The sequence below is a fragment of the Antedon mediterranea genome, chromosome 10 (assembly GCF_964355755.1).
Source record: "Antedon mediterranea chromosome 10, ecAntMedi1.1, whole genome shotgun sequence".
Lineage (NCBI taxonomy): Eukaryota > Metazoa > Echinodermata > Crinoidea > Comatulida > Antedonidae > Antedon > Antedon mediterranea.
The window spans coordinates 3,790,842-3,812,113 of record NC_092679.1 but is presented as its reverse complement, the minus strand read 5'-3'; the positions used below and the strand labels follow the sequence as shown (position 1 = coordinate 3,812,113).

Genomic DNA, 21,272 nt, shown 5'->3' with positions numbered 1-21,272 from the left:
TTTAGATAATTAATTTTAGGAAGTTTACTATTAAATCAGCGATTATTTCAGTCTATTAATAAGTATGTGTTCACATGGTCTATAGCAGGGTAACTTAGCACTTTTTTTGTGCACTTTGTGACAAAAGCACCAAATTTGGCACAAACCTTCTTTAGGGTATATCTAACAATCCTAGAAGGGGTGCCCAAAAATCGGAACAATTTAACGACGTCATTTGGACCACGCCCCTTTTTTAGTATTACGTAATTAGGTGAAAACTTAAATCTTCGTATATACATACCAAGTTTGGTATCAAATTAAAACTCATGACATGTACATTGCAATACACACATAAAACATATATGATTTCTCTTCAGACGGAATATATAGGTCAAATAATGGAATTTTCTCTCATATTGAAGGGTATTTCAATCAAAACGTGCCAATATTGTGTTATGTTATGAACATTGTAGTTATAAGAACAACAACATTCATTTTTGTAATAGAACTACTAATATATATTTATCCTGTTACCAGTTACTTTCCTTTAACATATAATTAGGAACCACTGAAAAAAAGTATATAAAACATATACTGTATCAAACTTGGCTCAATAATCACTGGACTATGTAAACAGACAAAAGACCATTTGACTGACAATTATGGCGTTAGCATCCATAACAATACATGGAAGTGATTATCAACTTTACTTTTATGAAATTATTTATCTGGAAACAAACACTTATAATGGTACAGAGTTGATAGATGACGAACAAGTTCCACGGCATGGGTAACAAAGACCAGTGCACTGCTGAACGGCACTTGCAGTTCCCTGAGCAAAAAGGCAACTTTTTGCAGCCACACTTTAGCAATTCCCTACATGCCTTAGATGCTTCAGGTAGTATTGTCCAGACTGGTGTCCATGTACTGCCGGTTTTAATCCAACCAAAGTCTTCTGGTGATGGAGCATTCTGCTGTGGCTGTAGACTGGTGGTCCAAATGCTTGCTTGGTATATGGATCTGTTGGAATGCTGTAAAAGTGCATCCTGCAATAAACATTTTAAAGATTGGTGTTACCTTTTAATGAAAGAAAAACATGAACCTGATAATAAATTATTAAACGACAATTGACAATTATATGGAAGCGCCCCTTACCTGTGTAGGAGGAATGTTGTCTATTGTCCGTGCCTTTCGTGAAAAAAAGATATTGTCTTAGCTTAGTAACACTTCTTAAAGTACTTGTCTTGTCGTATAGATGACATGTAAACTCCTCTAGCAACTGGAATTGAGATGAGTTGACTCCTAGAGATTTGAAAGGGTGATGTGCCACGAAAAGAAAGGCTTCTGTGACTGCTGGTAATGAGTTCCACGTCTCCCATGCGGAGTGTTTTGCTTTTCCGAAGAACTGGGATGTAGTATCGGACCCAGTAAATGCATGAAAAACTGGCAGCCCTCTTGACTTATCCTCTCCTAGGTTATGGCAGATGGTATTTATATTAAAATATTGGAAGTGCTTACCCATGCCAAATGCGACCCAGATACACGTACCAGGATAACAGGCTATTAGATTGCAGAAAATACCAACCAGGATAACAATGGCATCAGTAGTACGCACCAGAATAACCCTGCTGCCTTTCTTTAAGGCATCATCAATGTGAATGCACATCCTGGAGTCGGCCTCTTCATGGTCGCAGATTGACATAGGTTGAGTATATGTCAACATACAACAGACTCGCCTACAGGACATATATCAAGAATTACTTACTAATTTAATATGCCTTTTTAATTAATTATTGGTACGAAACTGTATAAGTAAATTAATCGTTTGGTTACAAACAAACAAACAAAATGAATTAGTATGTATCATAATAAAACTTACCTGATGTAATGTCAACTTCTTTGCAGTCAGAGTAATCATGGGTAGACATCTTTGTAGTTAAAAAGTTAAATAACTCCTCTTTATTTACTGGATCTTTCAGAAAGTCTGGAAAATTCCCTGGAATCTTTGTTTGTCCCCCAACTTTCCTTCTGACCCCTTTTCCTCTTTTTTCTCTTGTAGACTGCTTAAGACTATCTGTTCTGTAAGTGTCCCACACTATATCAATTCTGTTACTATTCTGCAGCTGCTGTCTGGTGCACGGTAGAAAGACCTGTCATACAAATGATACAATAATAACGATCCGCATATAGAAGTGACCAATTATGTGGTGGTTAAACAATAGATACAATCCTGAATGCAAAGAAATGTACTCACCTTATTATCACCGTAGTCATCAAATGTAAATGCATGGTTGCTGGAAAGAGCATGGACAATAGCAGCTCCGTCAAACACCTTTACGTCAAAATATGTAGGAGGTTCAGGCTGGCCTTCAGTCTCCAAATGCTGTAGCAACTCAGACTTCTTAGTTGGTAGTCGAAGCTTTCCATTTACTGCCAAAGAGGGTGGCCATGGCTGGTTTTCATGCATGAAGAAATCTTCCAAATCTCCATCACGAGATTGACTTGCAAATATACAGTCGACTGAATAGGCTGCAGTCACTTTTTAAACTCTTAACTTGTTGCTTTGTTTTGGACACTCATTTTGACCGTGGTGTGTTGAACAACGGCAGCTTATTCTGTTTGATGGCTTGTTGAATTGCAACACTTCTGTCGAGAATAACTTCCTTGAAATATTTTTGGTACTGGGTAGTACCTACATCCTGAATTGTACGAACTGTCACTACTGCACTTTCATTGGCACAATCTCGAGCATCCAAGACCAGAAGTTCTGAACAATTATCGAGGAATGGGTTGCCTGCATTGCTCAGGGAACTGCAAGTGCCGTTCAGCAGGTCTTTCTTGCACTGGTCTTTGTTACCCATGCCGTGGAACTTGTTCGTCATCTAGCAACTCTGTACCATTATAAGTGTTTGTTTCCAGATAAATAATTTCATAAAAGTAAAGTTGATAATCACCTCCATGTATTGTTATGGATGCTAACGCCATAATTGTCAGTCAAATGGTCTTTTGTCTGTTTACTTAGTCCAGTGATTATTGAGCCAAGTTTGATTACAGTATATGTTTTATATACTTTTTTTCAGTGGTTCCTAATTATATGTTAAAGGAAAGTAACTGATACAGGATAAATATATATTAGTAGTTCTATTACAAAAATGAATATTGTTGTTCTTATAACTACAATGTTCATAACATAACACAATATTGGCACGTTTTGATTGAAATACCCTTGAATATGAGAGAAAATTACATTATTTGACCTATATATTCCGTCTGAAGAGAAATCATATATTTTTTATGTGTGTATTGCAATGTACATGTCATGAGTTTTAATTTGATACCAAACTTGGTATGTATATACGAAGATTTAAGGTTTCACCTAATTACGTAATACTAAAAAAAGGGCGTGGTCCAAATGACGTCGTTAAATTGTTCCGATTTTTGGGCACCCCTTGTAGGATTGTTAGATATACCCTAAAGAAGGTTTGTGCCAAATTTGGTGCTTTTGTCACAAAATGCACAATCTTCATAAAAAATGGAAGTTAGCAACCCTGCTACTATGCAGACTACTTCGAATCAATTCAGTTTAACCTTTATATCTGTTGGCAGGCCAGCAAACATTGATAAATAGAAACCATTTTTGCTCCGCTGATTGCATGATGATTCAACCTTTTCATATGGCAACAATTGCAATGTTGTCATCCTTAGCTTCTGCTTTTGCTCGGAGATTGATAGTCAGTGTTGCAGATTAATTATGGAGATTGAGCAGGGCAGTGAGGCTGAGAAATCTAACGCATTTGTTTATGTTGGTGATCAGTGAAGCGTGACCTTTTCTTAGTTTAATACTCAGTCGAGTTATTTTTGTTATATTCTTTCTATGTTAATAATAAAGGGAAGAAAAATGTTATACTGAATACATACTATTCAACAAAATATATAATATTGCTGCTCCCTTAGTGGCTATACGGCGAAAACACATTGTGTGGTTTTTTTTGTATATTTTGATTATTAGGACAGAATTTAATGTCTTGTCTAGACAAAAAAAAATGTTTATGTAATACCAAATAGTACTTCCTACTACAATATTTTCTTTTTTGATTATTATATTTTCATAATGGAATTGCCGTTAATTTTTGCATGATAAAATTTGTGTCCCCAAAAAAAATAATAACAACTATCTTGTCTGAACTTTTCAGATGGTTGGACTCGTCGAAATCACTAATGGAACAAGGATTACGAGAAAACGACACGTTGATGTTGCGTTATAAATACTTCTCATTCTACGACCTCGATCCAAAACAAGATGCGGTCCGAATCAATCAGATCTACGAACAGGCTAAGTGGGGATTGTTGACTGAGGAAATTGATTGCACAGAGGAAGAAATGGTTATGTTTGCCGCGTTACAAGTAAGTTGACGCTCATCAGGTAATCACTAGGCATTATTATTGCTTAATAATATTCACGCTCTTCTTTTACATTTGTATTGATGGATTGCCTTTCTAATTTTGTGAAATGAAACATTAAAGTTTGAAAAGATTTCATCAGTTCTTGAGAGAGTTGCTAAGAAAATTCAACTTCCTAGCAGCTATCTATTACCTAATAGTTATCTAAACTAAAGGCATAGTTATATCAAAAAATATCCTTCAAAAACAATGTCGCTCTGCCAGTACAAATTGGAGGTAGATCTTTTTAAATAAAGTAAAAAAGCGGTATCATTATATGCAAGCAAGATGTCTTAAGATTACCCTTATTACAGAAGTTCATCTGGAATAAGGTGATCTTTACAGGAATTTAACTTTACGAGTGCCAAAGTCTAAAAAGTCAACAGTATTCCTAACAAATTAAGAATTTCTTTCAAATATTGACTTTTGAATTTTTTTCTTTCACAGCTCCAAATAAATTTACAATCAATTCTGCCACAACAAACAGATATGAACGCAAAGAATGGCAAAGATGACATTGATGCTGACCTTCTGGATCTGGAAAAGGTTTTACAAGGAACAAACATCTCTTCAATCTCACATGTAAGTGTCTTTTATTTTTAGGTCTATTTTGTGCCTAGCTTACCCGGATAAACAGACATTTACCTTTTCCCTACAAAGTGGAGGAAAAAATAGTAGTGGAAAACCCCTACCTGCTTGCTCTGCTTCTAGCTGTAGTTTGCATATCTTTTATTTTAACTATTTTTTTTTTTAAAGATTTCCAAAGACAAAAAACACAAGCATCACAAAACACTTAAATGATAATTTTAACATTACAATTGTTATAAGCAAGCAATAACGATGCAAGTAATAAAAATCATGCAATATATCGCAAAAAAAAAATATATATATATATATTCTACAGAGGATTAAATAAATTGTTTGTTAAATTTTGAAGAAAGTATGTATTAGAGAAATCTTTGATAAATGTCAAAATGTATTGTTGCATGTACAGTTTTTCTTTTTTAGACAAGATTATATTTTTGCGTGTGCTTTTTCATAATTTTATGAATGTTTCTGTCCTCAGCATGACATCACAAACGTGCCCGAACTGAAAGATGAATTCAAATATTTCAGGTAATTATTAATAGATTTTTAAAAATGAAATCATCACTTGAAAATAAATCCAATATCTACTAGGGTTTTACCCTAATATATACTTTAAAACATAAAGGAAATTGTCCTATAGTTTGACATACCCTATTAGTATGTTGAAATTGTTATACAATGTTTATATTTATAGCAGCAATAAATACTTAAAACTACTTGTTTCTGTTTTCGATTCAATAGAAAAGATCATTAAACAATAGAATCTTATAAATTTGCATTGATTGAGTAATAATCTATTTTCCTGTTGCCTGTAAAACACATACAACATCTCATAAAGCCTTTATTGTTATTATTGCATATTTTCCTGTTTAAGGAATCTTATTTCTCCTAATAGTTTTTTAAATGTACAGTTAACTCTCTTAACACATTTCACCTCTTCAAAGTCCGCCTCACTATCTTTAGTTACCATAGAGTCATAAAGTACAAGTTTATTTTTACACAAACACACAGGCATAGGTAAGAGGATGAGGATTTCCTCAATTTTCCGAAGAAGCCCAACTTTTTTCCTCTCTTTTGAATGCCTGACGTCCCCCTTGCCGCATCCCATACCCTTTCATCTTTCAAAATGTTTTTGTACCCTTGCAAACAGTTTGTCATAGATGTTTTATTTAACCTTTTCAAGACATACACATGATGGATTAGAAGGTAGCATTATATACCGATAAGTGTCATTGAAACGATTCCCTTACGTGGATAAAATAGTCTAAGATTGCGTGGTTAAAATGTTGAGTAGATCGCCAAGAGCATGCCTGAAGCTAGTAGTACATCATCATGAAATAATGAACAACAAGGCTTTTGGACTATGAGCTAGGATAAATGCCAAAAAAAATCTGCAATTGTTAGTGAATTGTCAGAGAACAGCGATATACTAAATTGCTGATATGCAAAGATTGGATAGTAATTTCTTTTCATTCCTCTTTACTTTGGAACATATCCATAGAATAAACAGGACTTGCAACAGGACTTGCATAATGAAATGATAAAAGTACTCAACAACAACAGTTAGTTACATTTAGGTTGACTTTACTAAAAAAAACAAAAGATCATTCCATTTTTTCTGAAGTTTAATGATTAAAAGAATAACAAAATATTTATTTCAGTGTCTATTTTTTTTTTGACAGACCAAAGAAATTAACACTGAAAGGATACAAGAAAGGCTTCTTTACATTCAGAGACATCCACCTGACACAGTACAAGTCAAAAGAAGATATGCCACATAATCCATTACATAAACACAGTTTGAAGGGTAAGGCATCACTATAATACTGATGAAAGAGGTGCCATAATGAAAGAGGTGCCATAATGAAAGAGGTGCCATAATGAAAGAGGTGCCATTAAATGAAAGAGGTGCCATAATGAAAGAGGTGCCATTAAATGAAAGAGGTGCCATTAAATGAAAGAGGTGCCATTAAATGAAAGAGGTGCCATTAAATGAAAGAGGTGCCATTAAATAAAAGGGGTGCCATTAAATGAAAGGGGTGCCATTAAATGAAAGAGGTGCCATTAAATGAAAGAGGTGCCATAATGAATGCACTCCTTGACTTGGATATTTTGAGCAGATAATCCTCGGATCTAGCTCCTCAAACTGCTCACTGTTTATGCAAGCAATCTAAGAACAGGATGCTGAGCTCCAGAGATCAAAGGGTTTATTTGTGGCTGCGACACGATCAGTTCCACTCCATTAAGAGACACCACATGTCGTGGAGAATATACTCTTGGTATTTGTCGCAGCCAGACATAAGATCAACGGACTGTGTTGAGTTACTATCTTGGCAAGGCAAGCTCAGTGTCCTGTTAGATTGCCTTGCTGGATGTAGATCCTTGCGATGTGATACAAGAGACCCACTTTAATATGCCTATTTTCTTCATTCAATCAGTTGTGGGAAAGCTCAGTATTGTTGATTGAGCCTTTAACATGCAATTTGTACATCAAATCTGAAAACAACCTTATTAATTACCTAAATACAGTAAATCCCATATTCTAATCTTGTATCAAAATGAAAGTAACTCTTTATGTCTCATAATAAAAGTTGAAAAGTTTAGTTTTACGTAGGTTAAGTTATAGTAATCAAAACAAGCTGACTAGAATATGATGGTCCAATATTCCTATGACTTTAACAAAGGAGTTTTGTTCTTGTACCATTACACCCACGGCATCTGTACGATGCCAGCCAGAGGTGTATTTATGCTAGGGTGTAAACTCTTTGATCATTAAAAGCTGGCGACACAACCTCGCACAAAATGAACAATAACTCGTCAGTCTCATCAATAGTCACCTAATAAACATTAAAAACTTCATGTCACCAGTTTATGATTAATAATATTTAAAGACTTACTTCTCATTAAATTTCTGATTATTTAAAGGTGTTTGTAAAAATATCTCGTAGATCATACTTTTGATATACACTGTTGGCGGCCATATCGGACTCTCAATATTTCTATTAAAATCATTGTGAAACTTTCACTTATCACCATCCCCGCCCAAAGGCAAGCAATTTACAATATTCCACATGTTTTAAGGCTTTTGAGAATAACTGAAAATTAAGTATACCTGCAAATAATACATATAAAATTTTAGCTTGGGGCCATAATGCCTTTCCCAAGTCACAAGGTATTGCCATAGAGCCATGTGACCTAGATGAAATATGGCATTGTTGCCATGGGTTTTTCCAGTTTATTCCAAATATTGTAGAACTTTTTTATTTTTTAAACATCAATAATTAACACATGTCCATTTTATATTCCTAAAATTGCTTAAAGCTCTGTCTACACTATCAAACTTTATGGGACAAAATAATATGATGTGCCCATATATGGACATGATGATTTCATATCACTACCATATTTAAGCAGATCACTACCATATTTGGGCACATCAGTTTGATGGGCTAGATAGAGCTTTACAGAGGATGATGTATAGACACTGCTTTTTGCATAACAATTTTATAGTTATATTACAAACAGTTTATACTGTATAAATAAATAGCAATAATAAAACTTTATTATCCCATGTAGGAAATGTTACATGCTGACATTACCTCTAAATTATGTTGGAATAGAAATCATTATATCAAATATAATTTGTTCACATAATATTTGGAATACATTTTTTAAACATACATTTTTTTTTACAACTGGTTGTTTCTGTTTTCGTGATATCATATATAAAAAGACAATATAGAAAAGAAATGAAACTCAATTTACCAACACGTCATATTGATGGTCTTGAATATCAACAATCATATATATCTAGACAACCAAATTAGGTGATGTCATTTTAATAAATTTTTCTTCAACTTCTTTTTATATTTATAGAGTTCCGAGTGTTAGATGTTTTATAATATTCATTTTAATATTATAGTGTAATACAGTTACATAGTTTTGTTGTTGTGCCTACATTTACTCCTTGCCAGGATGTACAATTTTTACTAATGTTAAGTCTGATTGATTTGTCAAAAACAATGACATAATGACAACATATGACAGTATACTAAGTTAGTTTGGAGTGGAAATTGTATAAAAGGGAATAGATTGACTTGTTGACCTTTACAAACAAGTTCGGCTAAAAGAACCCCTGACTATGATGCAGCGTGATATATTACTGAGACACGCGATGTTTTGGCTAGCGCTAACACTGCATTCACACTATTATATCTACAATCAAGTAAAATCCTAAACTACATTCAGAACTCATTGAATTTTAACTTATGTATAATCGGACGATGACGTGACCACGGCCTCGTTTGCAAATAGTTTTGCGGTAAAGATTTATAACAAAAGCATGATTAGGAGTTCACTACTTCCTACTTAAGTCTGTGCAGCATTCTCAGCGTGTCTTAACGTTAAATCTTTCCGTCATTAAGAACGCAATTAAGTATATTTGCCAAGTATTTTGCATTTGTCTCGGATGCCTGTATCATATATCTATGTTGTATAACGGTACATATACTTTCTTGTCTATTTGGAATAAAGTACTAGAAATATTATAGATGATGATATTGATTCTGTCAAGCAAATTTAGTATCTAATTTAGGAGCCTATTTTGAGGCCTATATCATTTAAATGTTGAAGGTATAACAATTCTTTGATGTTATAAATCTACCTTTGGCTATACTCCCACACTATGTTCCCTCTAAAGTTCAGCGCTTAATTTCACAATGTTTTGGCCATGGACCTCAATCCTGGATGCACCACAGACTTGTCACTAAAGAAACCTATAAATTATATTAGTTTCAACCCCTTAGAGTAGCATTGATTACACTATGATTGAACATACCAACACTTGGAAATACATTGAATCTTTTACTAAAATATTATTAATGTTGTTATGATTCATTTTTGCTGTGACAGATGACTTATTATTATGTTACTGGTAGCGTAAGACAAGCACATGTGTTGTCCAAGATGAATTATATAAAGATGTAACTCAACTCATCATCGACCTTGTTTTGCCGATTATATAATCCATCAGTACACTTAAAATATAAAATAAAAATTATTCACATGTAACTTTTGCAGACATCGTGAAGAAAAACTGTTAAACTATAAAATCAATAATGATATAATTACATGACACGACGTGTACTAATGGTTTTTGATGTGTTAAATTACTGTAATAAAATATATTTTCAGATTTACAATGATATTCTTACAGGCTAGGTTTTCTCTATATGTTATGTAGATCAGTATGTATGGTGCTTCTGTATACTGCAGTACATAAGTCTAAAGTTCGAATCCTTGTTCTGGTATCTTCAGCAATTTTTCATAAATACTACCTACATACACATAAAAGTTTTATATGATATGACAGCAATATTAATATCCTTTCTTTAAAACTAAATTTATTGAAAAAAATTAACATCTAATTTTTAATATTTTATTTCAAAAAACAAACTGTTAACTGTTATTTTTCACTGATCTGGATTTGTAATCATTCTGCTAAGCTTATAAAAAGTAGTAATACCCACTTATTTTTTATTGGAAATAAAGAAATATTTGCTATGGAATTCTTGTACATTTCCTCTACATTTTCTTATTACTTTTGACAGTTGAATAGGGCTTTTGTATGTGGGAATATTTGCTCTGTATTCACCATTCTTTTCAGCACCTCACCTTACCCTATCAGCTGTTTTCGTTCATGACTTTTGTCCTCATAATCTATGTCACAGGCCTTTAAGTTGAACTTAACTTAGTATAGTTGTTCCTAATGCACATAATAAAAATATCATAAATTATGAAAGGAATGGTGGGACATCTCAAGCAGTTTGATTCTAATATAATAGTTATGGGAAAATGTTTCATTCTCACAAATGTTCAAATTTTTTGGACAAATGTCAAAATGATTGTACTTCAGTTACTGCAGTAAATGCATTCAGTTTTCAACCTGTTTATTTACTTATCTAGCATACTTTTTGGTCATTATAAACACTATTTATTGAATTGACTAAACAATGACTAAAATCATACAAAGTAGTTACTGCCATAATTGCAATAGAATAATTTGTCTTTTTAAATATATTTTTTAGGCTGTGAGGTTACACCAGATGTGAATATAGCTAACAGTAGGTTTGGTATCAAATTATTGGTGGCATCAGCGGAGGGAATGCAAGAACTTTGTCTCAGATGCGATAATGTAAGTACTATAGTTAGTTCTTTTAATATAGAAGTACAGTATACTGTTTAGTACAATATTGAAAGCTACTAGTTTTCAATACTGTACAAAACAGGCCTTGACATTCACCCCAACAAACTAGCAATACAAATACTGACTGGTTGTCATTTTTGAAGAAAATGTAACTTTTTAGCAAAAGTACAGGTACTTTTTTTCTTGTATTTATTATTAAAATATGTTCAATATTGAATTTATATTCATTATGTATTTTGCTCTATTATTTGTTGAAATAAATGTTATTATTATCTTGAGGATTGATCTGCCAATTACTATAAATGCAAGTTTATTAATTTACCAAAACATCTACTTGATTTCTAGTTGGTTTTCTCATTTTGCTAAGTTAGATTCTGTACAACTAGCAAAGGTATGCTACTCGCTAGTGGATAAAAAAAGTAAATATCCCTATGTATATACAATGATTGATATCTAGCCTGTAAACATCCTCCTCCTTACATTGTATGTTATAAGATTACCCTCTTCATACATTTAATCTTTAAGCTCGTAGATGAACATAAAATTTGTCCAATAATGTCACAATGCTCTGCAAATAATGCAGGATTAGTGCATGATTCATAAGTTCCTATCAAGATTACAATTTCCATTTTTAGTCAAATCATCATATTTTTATGCTTTATGCAAATTTGGAAAGATTTTGGAAAGTTTCCAATGCGCATAAACTGAATCATTCCGCAGGGACTTGTCAACTGTATGACAAGGGGGTCGTTCAACTATGTATTCTTAAATGATACATGAAAGTGGTATTCTTCAAGATGGTATCCATTCAATTATGGTCTAGACTCTTATTGGCTGTATATTTTGTATACCATTTAACCTTTTTATCTTCTAAAAGGCATTATGATAGAAATAAATTTAATAATCAAAAAGATCCTGACAATAACAAGGGGTTATCCGCCAAGTGCGGATAACCAAAAAACATGAACAGTATATACAGTATGCACTTCTCCCAATTTAAAAATTAATTTCAGACAAAGTACCGAATCTTATATATTCTAAACAAAAATATCAAATATGGATTGTCAAAGTACAATATTATTTTACCTTTTTTGTGTTTTATAGATTAGTTACTAATATTTAAATATTAAATTTAATATGTAGTACTGTAATTCAATAATTCAGTACCATATTTAATACTGGTTGGGTGGAAGCAATGCATTTCGGTAAATCTTGCTGATAAAACTAGTTTAAGAAGAACAAATCAGGCAGCTCCAAACCAAATGTAACCAATTACTAAAGCATACTACTGTACTTGTACACACACACACTTAATGTAAATATACACTTCACAAATCCTTATCAAAACAAGTAATAAATGTTTCATAGACATACTGTAACATGACATACTGTAACATCATACATACCGAAGTTTAAATTAAGTTATGCTTGCTTAACACTACTAAAGCATATCCCACCTTATTTGGTGAGTAATAAGTCTATAGCTACTCATCAGCCTTTATTACCAGGAAAAAATGTGCGTGAAAGTGAGTGGGTGAGATGATGGGTTGCAATCACAGTATTAACAACATCGTAGTCTTGGCTCCTTATGAATGATCATCATTATTATTATTATCAAAGGAAAAAGAAACCTTTTCCTGAAGTGTTTTCCAAATTAGCAACCGGCAGAGTAAATCTCTGTCTATACTATCAAAATAGTTTGACAAAAAAAGTGTGATTGCCTAAATATGGTAGTGATATGCTCAAATAGGGTAGCAATATGACATCATATATATCATGTTCTTATGAATGATCATCATTATTACAGTATTATCAAAGGAAAAACCTTTTCCAAGTGCCCTTCTTAAATTAGCTGAGGAAGTGGTGGTATAGGCCTACTGTATCTAGCCTATCTAGTAATGATTCTTTCCGCTTGTGTATAAATAAGATTCTCCCATAATAATATATCAATCCTGAATATGGGTTTGCATTTTAACTTGGCGTCCTGGGTAATTATTTAACATTATAAACTGTACTGTATAACAACAAACTATTGTTTTTCCTTACTAAGATACCTGTTTTTATTTTCATTGCTATTTTTATAACAGAATACCTGTAAAATACTGAAAGTACAGTAATTCAGTTTGTTAGAAACTACAATCATGATTATAACAAAATGATATTGTTTCCTAACTAGGTTAGTTTCCTTTTCAGTGTTCAATTAATATGATATATAATACCTGTCAAGCCTTCTATCTGTTTATCGTTTCCGTAGTTTTAAGTACATATTTGGTCATATGTTTACACAATCTTAAATATTGAAACCTAGAAAATGAGTCAATGAGACATAATCAAAACCCACTGTATGTTTGACATCTGGTCTGAGTTTTTATAGATCTGAAAAATCAGACTGAGTTTTATACAGCCAAGTCAAGACATTATGTGTAACAAAATTGTCTTTGTAGTTTTAAAGCTAATTTAAGAAGGGCACTTGGAAAAGGTTTTTCCTTTGATAATACTGTAATGATGATCATTCATAAGAACATGATATATGATGTCATATTGCTACCCTATTTGAGCATAGGTGAAATGTTTTTTTTGTTGTTTTTTTTTTAACCATATTTAATGAGGGTGATCCATCCAGCTATTGCTGATCATTAGGGACCCTCAGAGGTTCACAAGACAAACATATACACAAGATGCTCTACATAAACAAAGTCTTATTACAAGTCTTTGGGAGTGGAGTTGTAATTTGGTCCTTAGAAAAAATCCTTCCCATTCGTTAATATAACACGACAAAAATAAAACAGTAATGTATGTCTTCCAGGGCACAGTATAGTTAGCCTTTTATCCATCCATAATACTGTAATGGTAACGATATTCTCAGACACACCCTAGGCTTTTTTGTGCCTGCATTCAAAGCTGAGATGAGAATATTGTAATGTATTACATATCGTGATTGTTGTGTAACATAGATGGAACACACTGTTTGTTTTTTTAATATGCATCCAACAGCGAATAACTCGCCAATTACAGGATGGATAAACTATTTTATAATTTACCGTGCTTATATATAAGTTTCATTATAGGCTTAGTGAGTGAAGTTGAAAGAGCTCTAGGTCAGGATTGAACCCTGGACCTTTACTTGGGATTGGAAACATGTTAACCGCCAAGCTACAGCTCCACTACACTACTGTTAAAATTTACTGTCTACTTCATCTTGAAAAGATAGCTTGATAGCTATTAGTATTACACAGCGCATAGATCTTTATGTAGTTCAGTTTTAATTTATTTCTCTCTTCTATGTATTGAGTTATCTTCTTGTTATCAATATATGGTAACCTATACCCAGTGATTATAAATCATTGCGCACATCATCGCAATTCATCTTTAAAAAGGAAATAATGTGGAAATTCTATAACCTATGTAATGCTTGCTTTCAATTTTCTCAAGGCATCAGCCATTAGATGATTTATGGTTACCTAGCAACAAATTCCCTACGGGTCTCCTGATTTTATTAAAAGAAGTTGTTTCAGAGTCATCTGGAATATGTTTTGATTTACAATACAAGAATGTTTTGTGTTTGTTTACTAAAAAAAGTAAAAAGTATAATAATTGTATAAATTCTGATCGTACGAGATTCTTTCTTATTTATTGTAATCTAATTACTGTATGTAATATTACCAATGCCCGTAATTTACTATACTTTGGCATATAGTAGTACTGCAGCCTTTGTAATGGGAAGTAAGTTGCTGGCCAAGATTGTTACAGGGAGTTGTTTTTCTCCCTCAAAAAGGGGGAAAAGTGTAAGCATAAGCAAGAACTATGAACTGGGAGACCCTCAAACTTCCCCTCTCTTTCCCCGGTCATCCAGTTTTGCATATGCCTACAGTAAAGCATTGTCTACACTATCAAGTTGACAAAAAATGTGTGATGTGCCCAAATATGGTAGTGATATGACATCATGATGTCCAAATATGATGCACATCACATTTTTTTGTCCCATAAAGTTTGATAGTGTAGACAAGGCTTAAGGTAATAAACTAATACTAGCGGAAAAATGACTAAAAATATGGTTAGGCTTACACACCTTGAAACATGTCACCCACTTTGCCCACTTGGTAATGGTATCTATTTTGTGTTTCATTCTTATGCAAATATGATGCCTAAATAAGGACAACCTTAATAACCTGTAACTGGCCCTTTAAGGATGATAAATTGTTAAGTTGATATCTTGTAGAAGTTGAGGCATAAGTATGGTGTTTGGTTTCAATGTTATAGACTGCTATGTCTGCAAACAACTCAACAATATGTTGATTTAAAAATTTTAATTTAATAATAAAGTAATATGTCTAGTATAATTTTCAACAATATTTCTCATGTGTGTGTAAGTACAATATTTTTATAAAACAATATCTTAAAGTTTTATTTACATTTTACTAGGCTTTGACAGGTTTGTAGAACTTATAATAATAATATTAATGACATTAAAGCTGGGTGGTTATCAATGCTTGCCTACTAGTCCTAGCATGACATGTTCAAATCCTGTAATACTCCATTTTTACAAAGGCCATTACCAAAGTCTGTATATAAAAATATTTTTTTCTCAATTGCTATTGGATGTTTGCTGTAAAAAACAAAATTATATTTGTCTCTTTCAGGAGAACCAATATGCCCGCTGGATGGCAGCGTGTCGCTTAGCATCGAAGGGCAAGACGATGGCAGATAGCACATATGATACAGAGGTACAAGGAATCCAAGCCTTCTTAAAAATGCAACAGCATAAACCATCAAGTACGCCAACCATCAACCCTGATGCCGTTGACATCCAACCAGAGAGTTACATTGCTCCAAGATTTCTCAAGAAACTAAAACCTAAACAGGTTAGTAATTTAGAATAAGAGGTATATTTCTGCTTATAATGTATTACCCGTTTCAGAGAATTTTTTTTAAATCGATATCCTATTTGAAAACGTTATGAAACTAAAAACAAAACAGGTAGTACCGGTATTAGGTTTTTGTTCATCTTTAATACTCAGAATAGACAAGAGGAACTGTAAAACCTATACTGAGATTATACTAGTCATGAGATTATACTAGTCATGGGATTATACTAGTCGTGGGATTATACTGGTTGTGAAATTACACTAGTCATGGGATTATACTAGTCATGGGATTATACTAGTCGTGGGATTATACTCGGTCATGGTATTATACTCGGTCATGGGATTATACTAGTCATGGGATTATACTAGTCATGGGATTATACTCGGTCATGGGATTATACTCGGTCATGGTATTATACTCGGTCATAGGATTATACTCGAGTCATGGGATTATACTCAGTCATGAGATTATACTAGTCATGGGATTATACTAGTCATGGGATTATACTCGGTCATGGTATTATACTCGGTCATGGGATTATACTAGTCATGGGATTATACTAGTCATGGGATTATACTCGGTCATGGTATTATACTCGGTCATGGGATTATACTAGTCATGGGATTATACTAGTCATGGGATTATACTCGGTCATGGTATTATACTCGGTCATAGGATTATACTCGAGTCATGGGATTATACTCAGTCATGAGATTATACTAGTCATGAGATTATACTAGTCGTGGGATTATGCTGGTTGTAAGATTTAACTCAGTCATGGGATTATATTACTAGTCGTAGGATTATACCAGCTGTGGGATTATACTCATCGTGGAATTATACTAGTCATGCCCAGTAATAGTTTTCAATATGGTTAAAACACTGTACATTACAGTTTTATGGTTATCTATTATATGATATTCTCCCAATGGTGATACAAATTGTCCATGATTGATCCCAATAGATTGCCACAAGGATCCTGGAGGCGCATGCCAACGTAAGAGAGATGTCACTAATGGATGCCAGATGGAACTACATTAAGGCTTGGCAAGCACTGCCGGAATACGGAATCACTTATTTTGTGGTGCGCTTTAGGAATTCCAAACGAGAGGCAAGTTTAATGATTGTCTATTAAATTTTGTGCCTGATTGAGTTGTTCTTTGATTTATGTTATAAATTCAATAATACCCTTCATCAGACCAATACCCTTCATCAGACCAATATTTATAAAATTGTTCACAAAGTATTTCATGTTTGTTTATTAAAATACAAACAAAAAAATATATATTGTGTAGTTGGTTGTATAAATAATTTATTTTAAAAATTCATTAACATTTATGTCTTGTCAAATTTATGTATTCCACTGATATTTTCTGCCACTGGAATTGTCTTATTTTATCCGTCTGTGCAATTTTAATGGATTTAATTGTTTATATTTTAACAGGATCTTTTAGGAGTAGCGTACAACCGTGTAATCCGAATGGACATTAACACTGGTGAATCACAAAAAAATTGGAGGTATAGCACGATGACCGCATGGCACGTGAACTGGGAAGTGCGCGAGGTTACGATTCAAACCGAAGACGAAGACATTCATTTTCAGAGTCAGTCTGCCGATTGTAAAGTAGTCCATGAATTTATTGGTGGCTATATCTTTCTGTCTATGCGATCTAAAGATCAGAATCAAACTCTCAACGAAGAACTGTTCCATAAATTAACCGGTGGATGGGTTTAACAAATCTGTGAACTTTGACCTGGACGACGATGATAAGCGGAAGCACGAATTGTATAAAGGTTTCAATGATTTTATTTGTATAAAAAAAACATGAATACAAGACAATGGGAAGAATGTTTGACAAAATGTAAGATAAAAATAGACAAGAAATTTAAGAAAAACTAATGAATTGATAAACATGTATTTATTTAGGTTAAAACTAACTATGTATATAAAACACTTTTCTGTTATTATAATGATTGTATTTTTTTTTCTATTGTGTGTACGATTTTTAAACATTTACCCCACATGACATTGTTATTGTAAAAGGATTAAATTAAAATTCTATTTTTGTCGTTAAATGATGTACCTGCATCTAGTGTAGTTTGAAAGAGTGGAATAGAAAACCTGTGTACCATTTTAAGCATTGGATCATATGCATATGTTCATAGGGCTTATGTCCATACCTGATATATGTTCATATGACATTAATTCATAGGACATGTGTGCATATATGTGTATGTGTTCATAGGAAACAAACATGGAAGATATGTTCCAATAAAAACAAATGAGGTGGGGAGGTAGTTAATTGTTGCATCAATATTTGGTAATAAATTCATCTTTTTAATCATTTGCGGTAACATACTGTAGAATGCTAGCCGTATAGATGACTATAAATGTTAATTAAATCAAATCATACTATTTTTACCTATTTTATTTTCATGTTAAAATATACTGTACATTATCCATCTTTACTATTATTAATTTCTATAAAAAAATCTTTATTATTACAAAGTACAGTAGTCTTATAACAACACAATTACAACATATACATATTAAATATTTTATAATAATTCTCAAACGATAATAGATGCCATTATTATTTAGGATAAAAAAATATTGCTTAAAAAATATCTTACATTTAGTAATGTAAAGCTTTGTCTACACTATCAAACTTATTAGACAAAAAAGGTGTAAAGTTCCCAAATATGGTGGTGATATGACATCATCATGTCTATATATGGGCACATCACATTTGTTGTCACATAGGTCAAGCTTCTTTTTCTCTTTTTCCTTTTCTTTATTTCCACCAACACTAAACATTATACTAGCCGCAAACAACAAATCTGGTATACACGCCACCTTGTCTAGTATTTATTATTTTTTTCACAACTTTATTGTTTCAAAATCTGCATGTTTTATACTGATTACTTTCCCATCTATGAAACTATATCAATATGTTAACATATTTACCACCTATATTATATTAACTTGCAATTTGTCTATCTGCAGTTGTTTCTTTCCACCCATAATAAATAAATGTCAATACTAACCCACTGATTATTGCTATTTTACTGCGTTATAGAAAACTGAGGTTTAATGACAATTCTGGGTCTACTAAATGATAAATACCATATGTCTGATTTAAACAATTATTGCTAGATTTCGGTCATGCGGGTTTTTATTGAGTGTGAAAAACAAATTATGTATATTTATTTTCATAATTATTTTTGCTAACTTTTTTTGAGGGGGAAAGGTGAATCATAAGGATATGCCATTGGTGTTGTTGTAACACTTATGTTTGTTTATTAATAAATATTATAAATTGTTTATGAATTACTTTATCTTGGCAAATCATGAGGAATCTATTAATAGAATCATCAAACATATCTCATTATTATTGTTAAATATTTTGCATAATACTTCATACGATACATAGTAACTGCTGATATTGTATCAACATTTAATTAAGGCTATTGTTATAATTATAGTCAGCTGATTCTAAGTACTGTATCCTCTACATAATATGAAAAGATTTGTCCAGTATTATAGGCAAATGTTTAAATGTGATGTGTATGTCTCACATGTGCTACTGTATCACAGAGTTTACCTATGACACTAGACAAATTCACATACAGTACCGAGAATTGGCTGTCACGGTAGTATTCATATTTAATATTTCACAATATGTATCTGTTTTATTTTTTATATTATAATGATGATTATAATCCTGTCCGCTGCTTTAAAACATAGACAAAGAATTTACGCCGCGTTAAATTACACGAAAACAATGAGTAAACATAAATGTGCTGCTAAATGCAGCTCTGTCTACACTATCAAACTAGTTTGACAAAAAAAGAGTGATATTCCCAAATATGGTAGTATACATGGGCACATTGATAGTGTAGAAAAGATTTAAACTAATATTAACATAAAAACAATAAATCCCACACCTCGATACCCACACAAATCTGGTTTACTAATTTATTTTAAAATGTAATATTTGTCTTAGAAAATATGTTTTTATATTGTTTCTATTCCTCTAACAGATTTTTTTTTTATATAAATATTAACTATTTTCAATAAATCAAATGTAGGTATTATTCTGCTGTTGAGGTGCTTGTATTCTGATACTCAACCCCATCGCACATTTTAAAAAAAGTAAAGGCCAATTTACAAGACAAGCGGTAACGGTAAGCAGCAAACCGCGTAGCTTGTCCCACGTAGAATCAGTATCTTTCCTCAGCGGAAACCGCACGTGCGCTCCGCGCGTTGTGTAAGTGGTCATAAGGAATAACATAAGCTTCTATATTTGTATTACCGTTACCGCTCGTCTGTATAAATTGGCCATAATTGTCTGCATGGCCTAGGCTTCAACATTTATCACTAAATCTCAAATAATCGCCCAACAAAGTAAATAGGTAAATAAAATATTTACTGCACTCATTATGAATGTAAAGATATTGTAAGAAAACACATGGATTCTAGTAGGAAGTTTCAATAATCTTATTGATGTACAGTAGTTTAACCTAGCCACCAGGCCTGTTGGATATATTTCATTTAAGAATTTGTAATAAAATAGTCCAAGACATTGTCATTTTCATTTAGTAAATAAGTTTTACAGAAATACAGAAATCCCTGTATTATTTTTAGTTCACAAATGCATGGTATCCCCCAAGATATGTATTTACTACTAAAATTCAATTATCAGATAATATTGCTATTTTTTTAAATATAAATATATATATATATTATGGTCTCGTAGGGCCAAGATTATTTATTTTGGGAAAAGTATTATGTTACCTTATGATGTAGTACCAAGTGAAAAATAGGCCGAAATTTTGGGGGTTTTTTTGGTGGCATAATACATTGATTAAAATTGATGGGAAAACAAACCTTATGATTTTTTCAAAAAAATTGCCATATTTCTACTATTATATTTTTTGACGTTATCATAATTAACATGCGCAGAATCAAATAATAGTACAGGGAAACGGGGAAAAATTGCCAAATATTGACATTTTTAATAGGTAACAGGCGCAGAACACATTGCGTGCGTCTGCGCATGCCAATTTATAATATAACAACCAGTTATGTGGAAAAATAATAGGGTTGAAATTTTGCCAAATATCGACATTTTTAAATATGCATATAATATTATAGTACAGGAAAATTTTCGAAAAATGACCATTTTTATCG

At 32.5% G+C, this 21,272-nt stretch overlaps 2 protein-coding genes across 2 annotated transcripts in view; one reads left to right on the top strand and one right to left on the bottom strand.

Annotated features, from left to right (window-relative positions):
• LOC140060328 (fermitin family homolog 2-like) overlaps positions 1-20,670 on the top strand; it is a 52,166-nt gene extending 31,496 nt beyond the window's left edge. Inside the window, exons 5-12 of the mRNA XM_072106482.1 lie at positions 4,173-4,383; positions 4,867-5,001; positions 5,486-5,535; positions 6,690-6,814; positions 11,094-11,200; positions 15,853-16,074; positions 17,043-17,189; positions 17,523-20,670. Coding sequence (XP_071962583.1) covers positions 4,173-4,383; positions 4,867-5,001; positions 5,486-5,535; positions 6,690-6,814; positions 11,094-11,200; positions 15,853-16,074; positions 17,043-17,189; positions 17,523-17,813 — 1,288 coding nt within the window. The 3' untranslated portion in view covers positions 17,814-20,670. The remainder of the gene's footprint in view (positions 1-4,172; positions 4,384-4,866; positions 5,002-5,485; positions 5,536-6,689; positions 6,815-11,093; positions 11,201-15,852; positions 16,075-17,042; positions 17,190-17,522) is intronic.
• On the bottom strand, positions 1,696-3,011 carry LOC140060013 (uncharacterized). Its single transcript, XM_072106042.1, has 3 exons — positions 2,234-3,011; positions 1,859-2,129; positions 1,696-1,715 (listed from the first exon to the last, which is right to left on the bottom strand). The coding sequence occupies exons 1-3, from the start codon at positions 2,444-2,446 to the stop codon at positions 1,696-1,698; spliced, it is 504 nt and encodes a 167-aa protein (XP_071962143.1). The 5' UTR covers positions 2,447-3,011.
• Positions 20,671-21,272: the final 602 nt, after the last annotated feature.

What these genes read in the sequence shown, in the direction of transcription:
- LOC140060013 (XM_072106042.1), bottom strand. Translation starts at nt 2,446, where the DNA reads ATGCATGAAAACCAGCCATGGCCACCCTCTTTGGCAGTAAATGGAAAG. An exon ending in ATGACTACGGTGATAATAAG is followed by an intron (nt 2,130 to 2,233) that starts GTGAGTACATTT and finishes TTTGTATGACAG; the next exon opens with GTCTTTCTACCGTGCACCAG. An exon ending in AGAAGTTGACATTACATCAG is followed by an intron (nt 1,716 to 1,858) that starts GTAAGTTTTATT and finishes TATGTCCTGTAG; the next exon opens with GCGAGTCTGTTGTATGTTGA.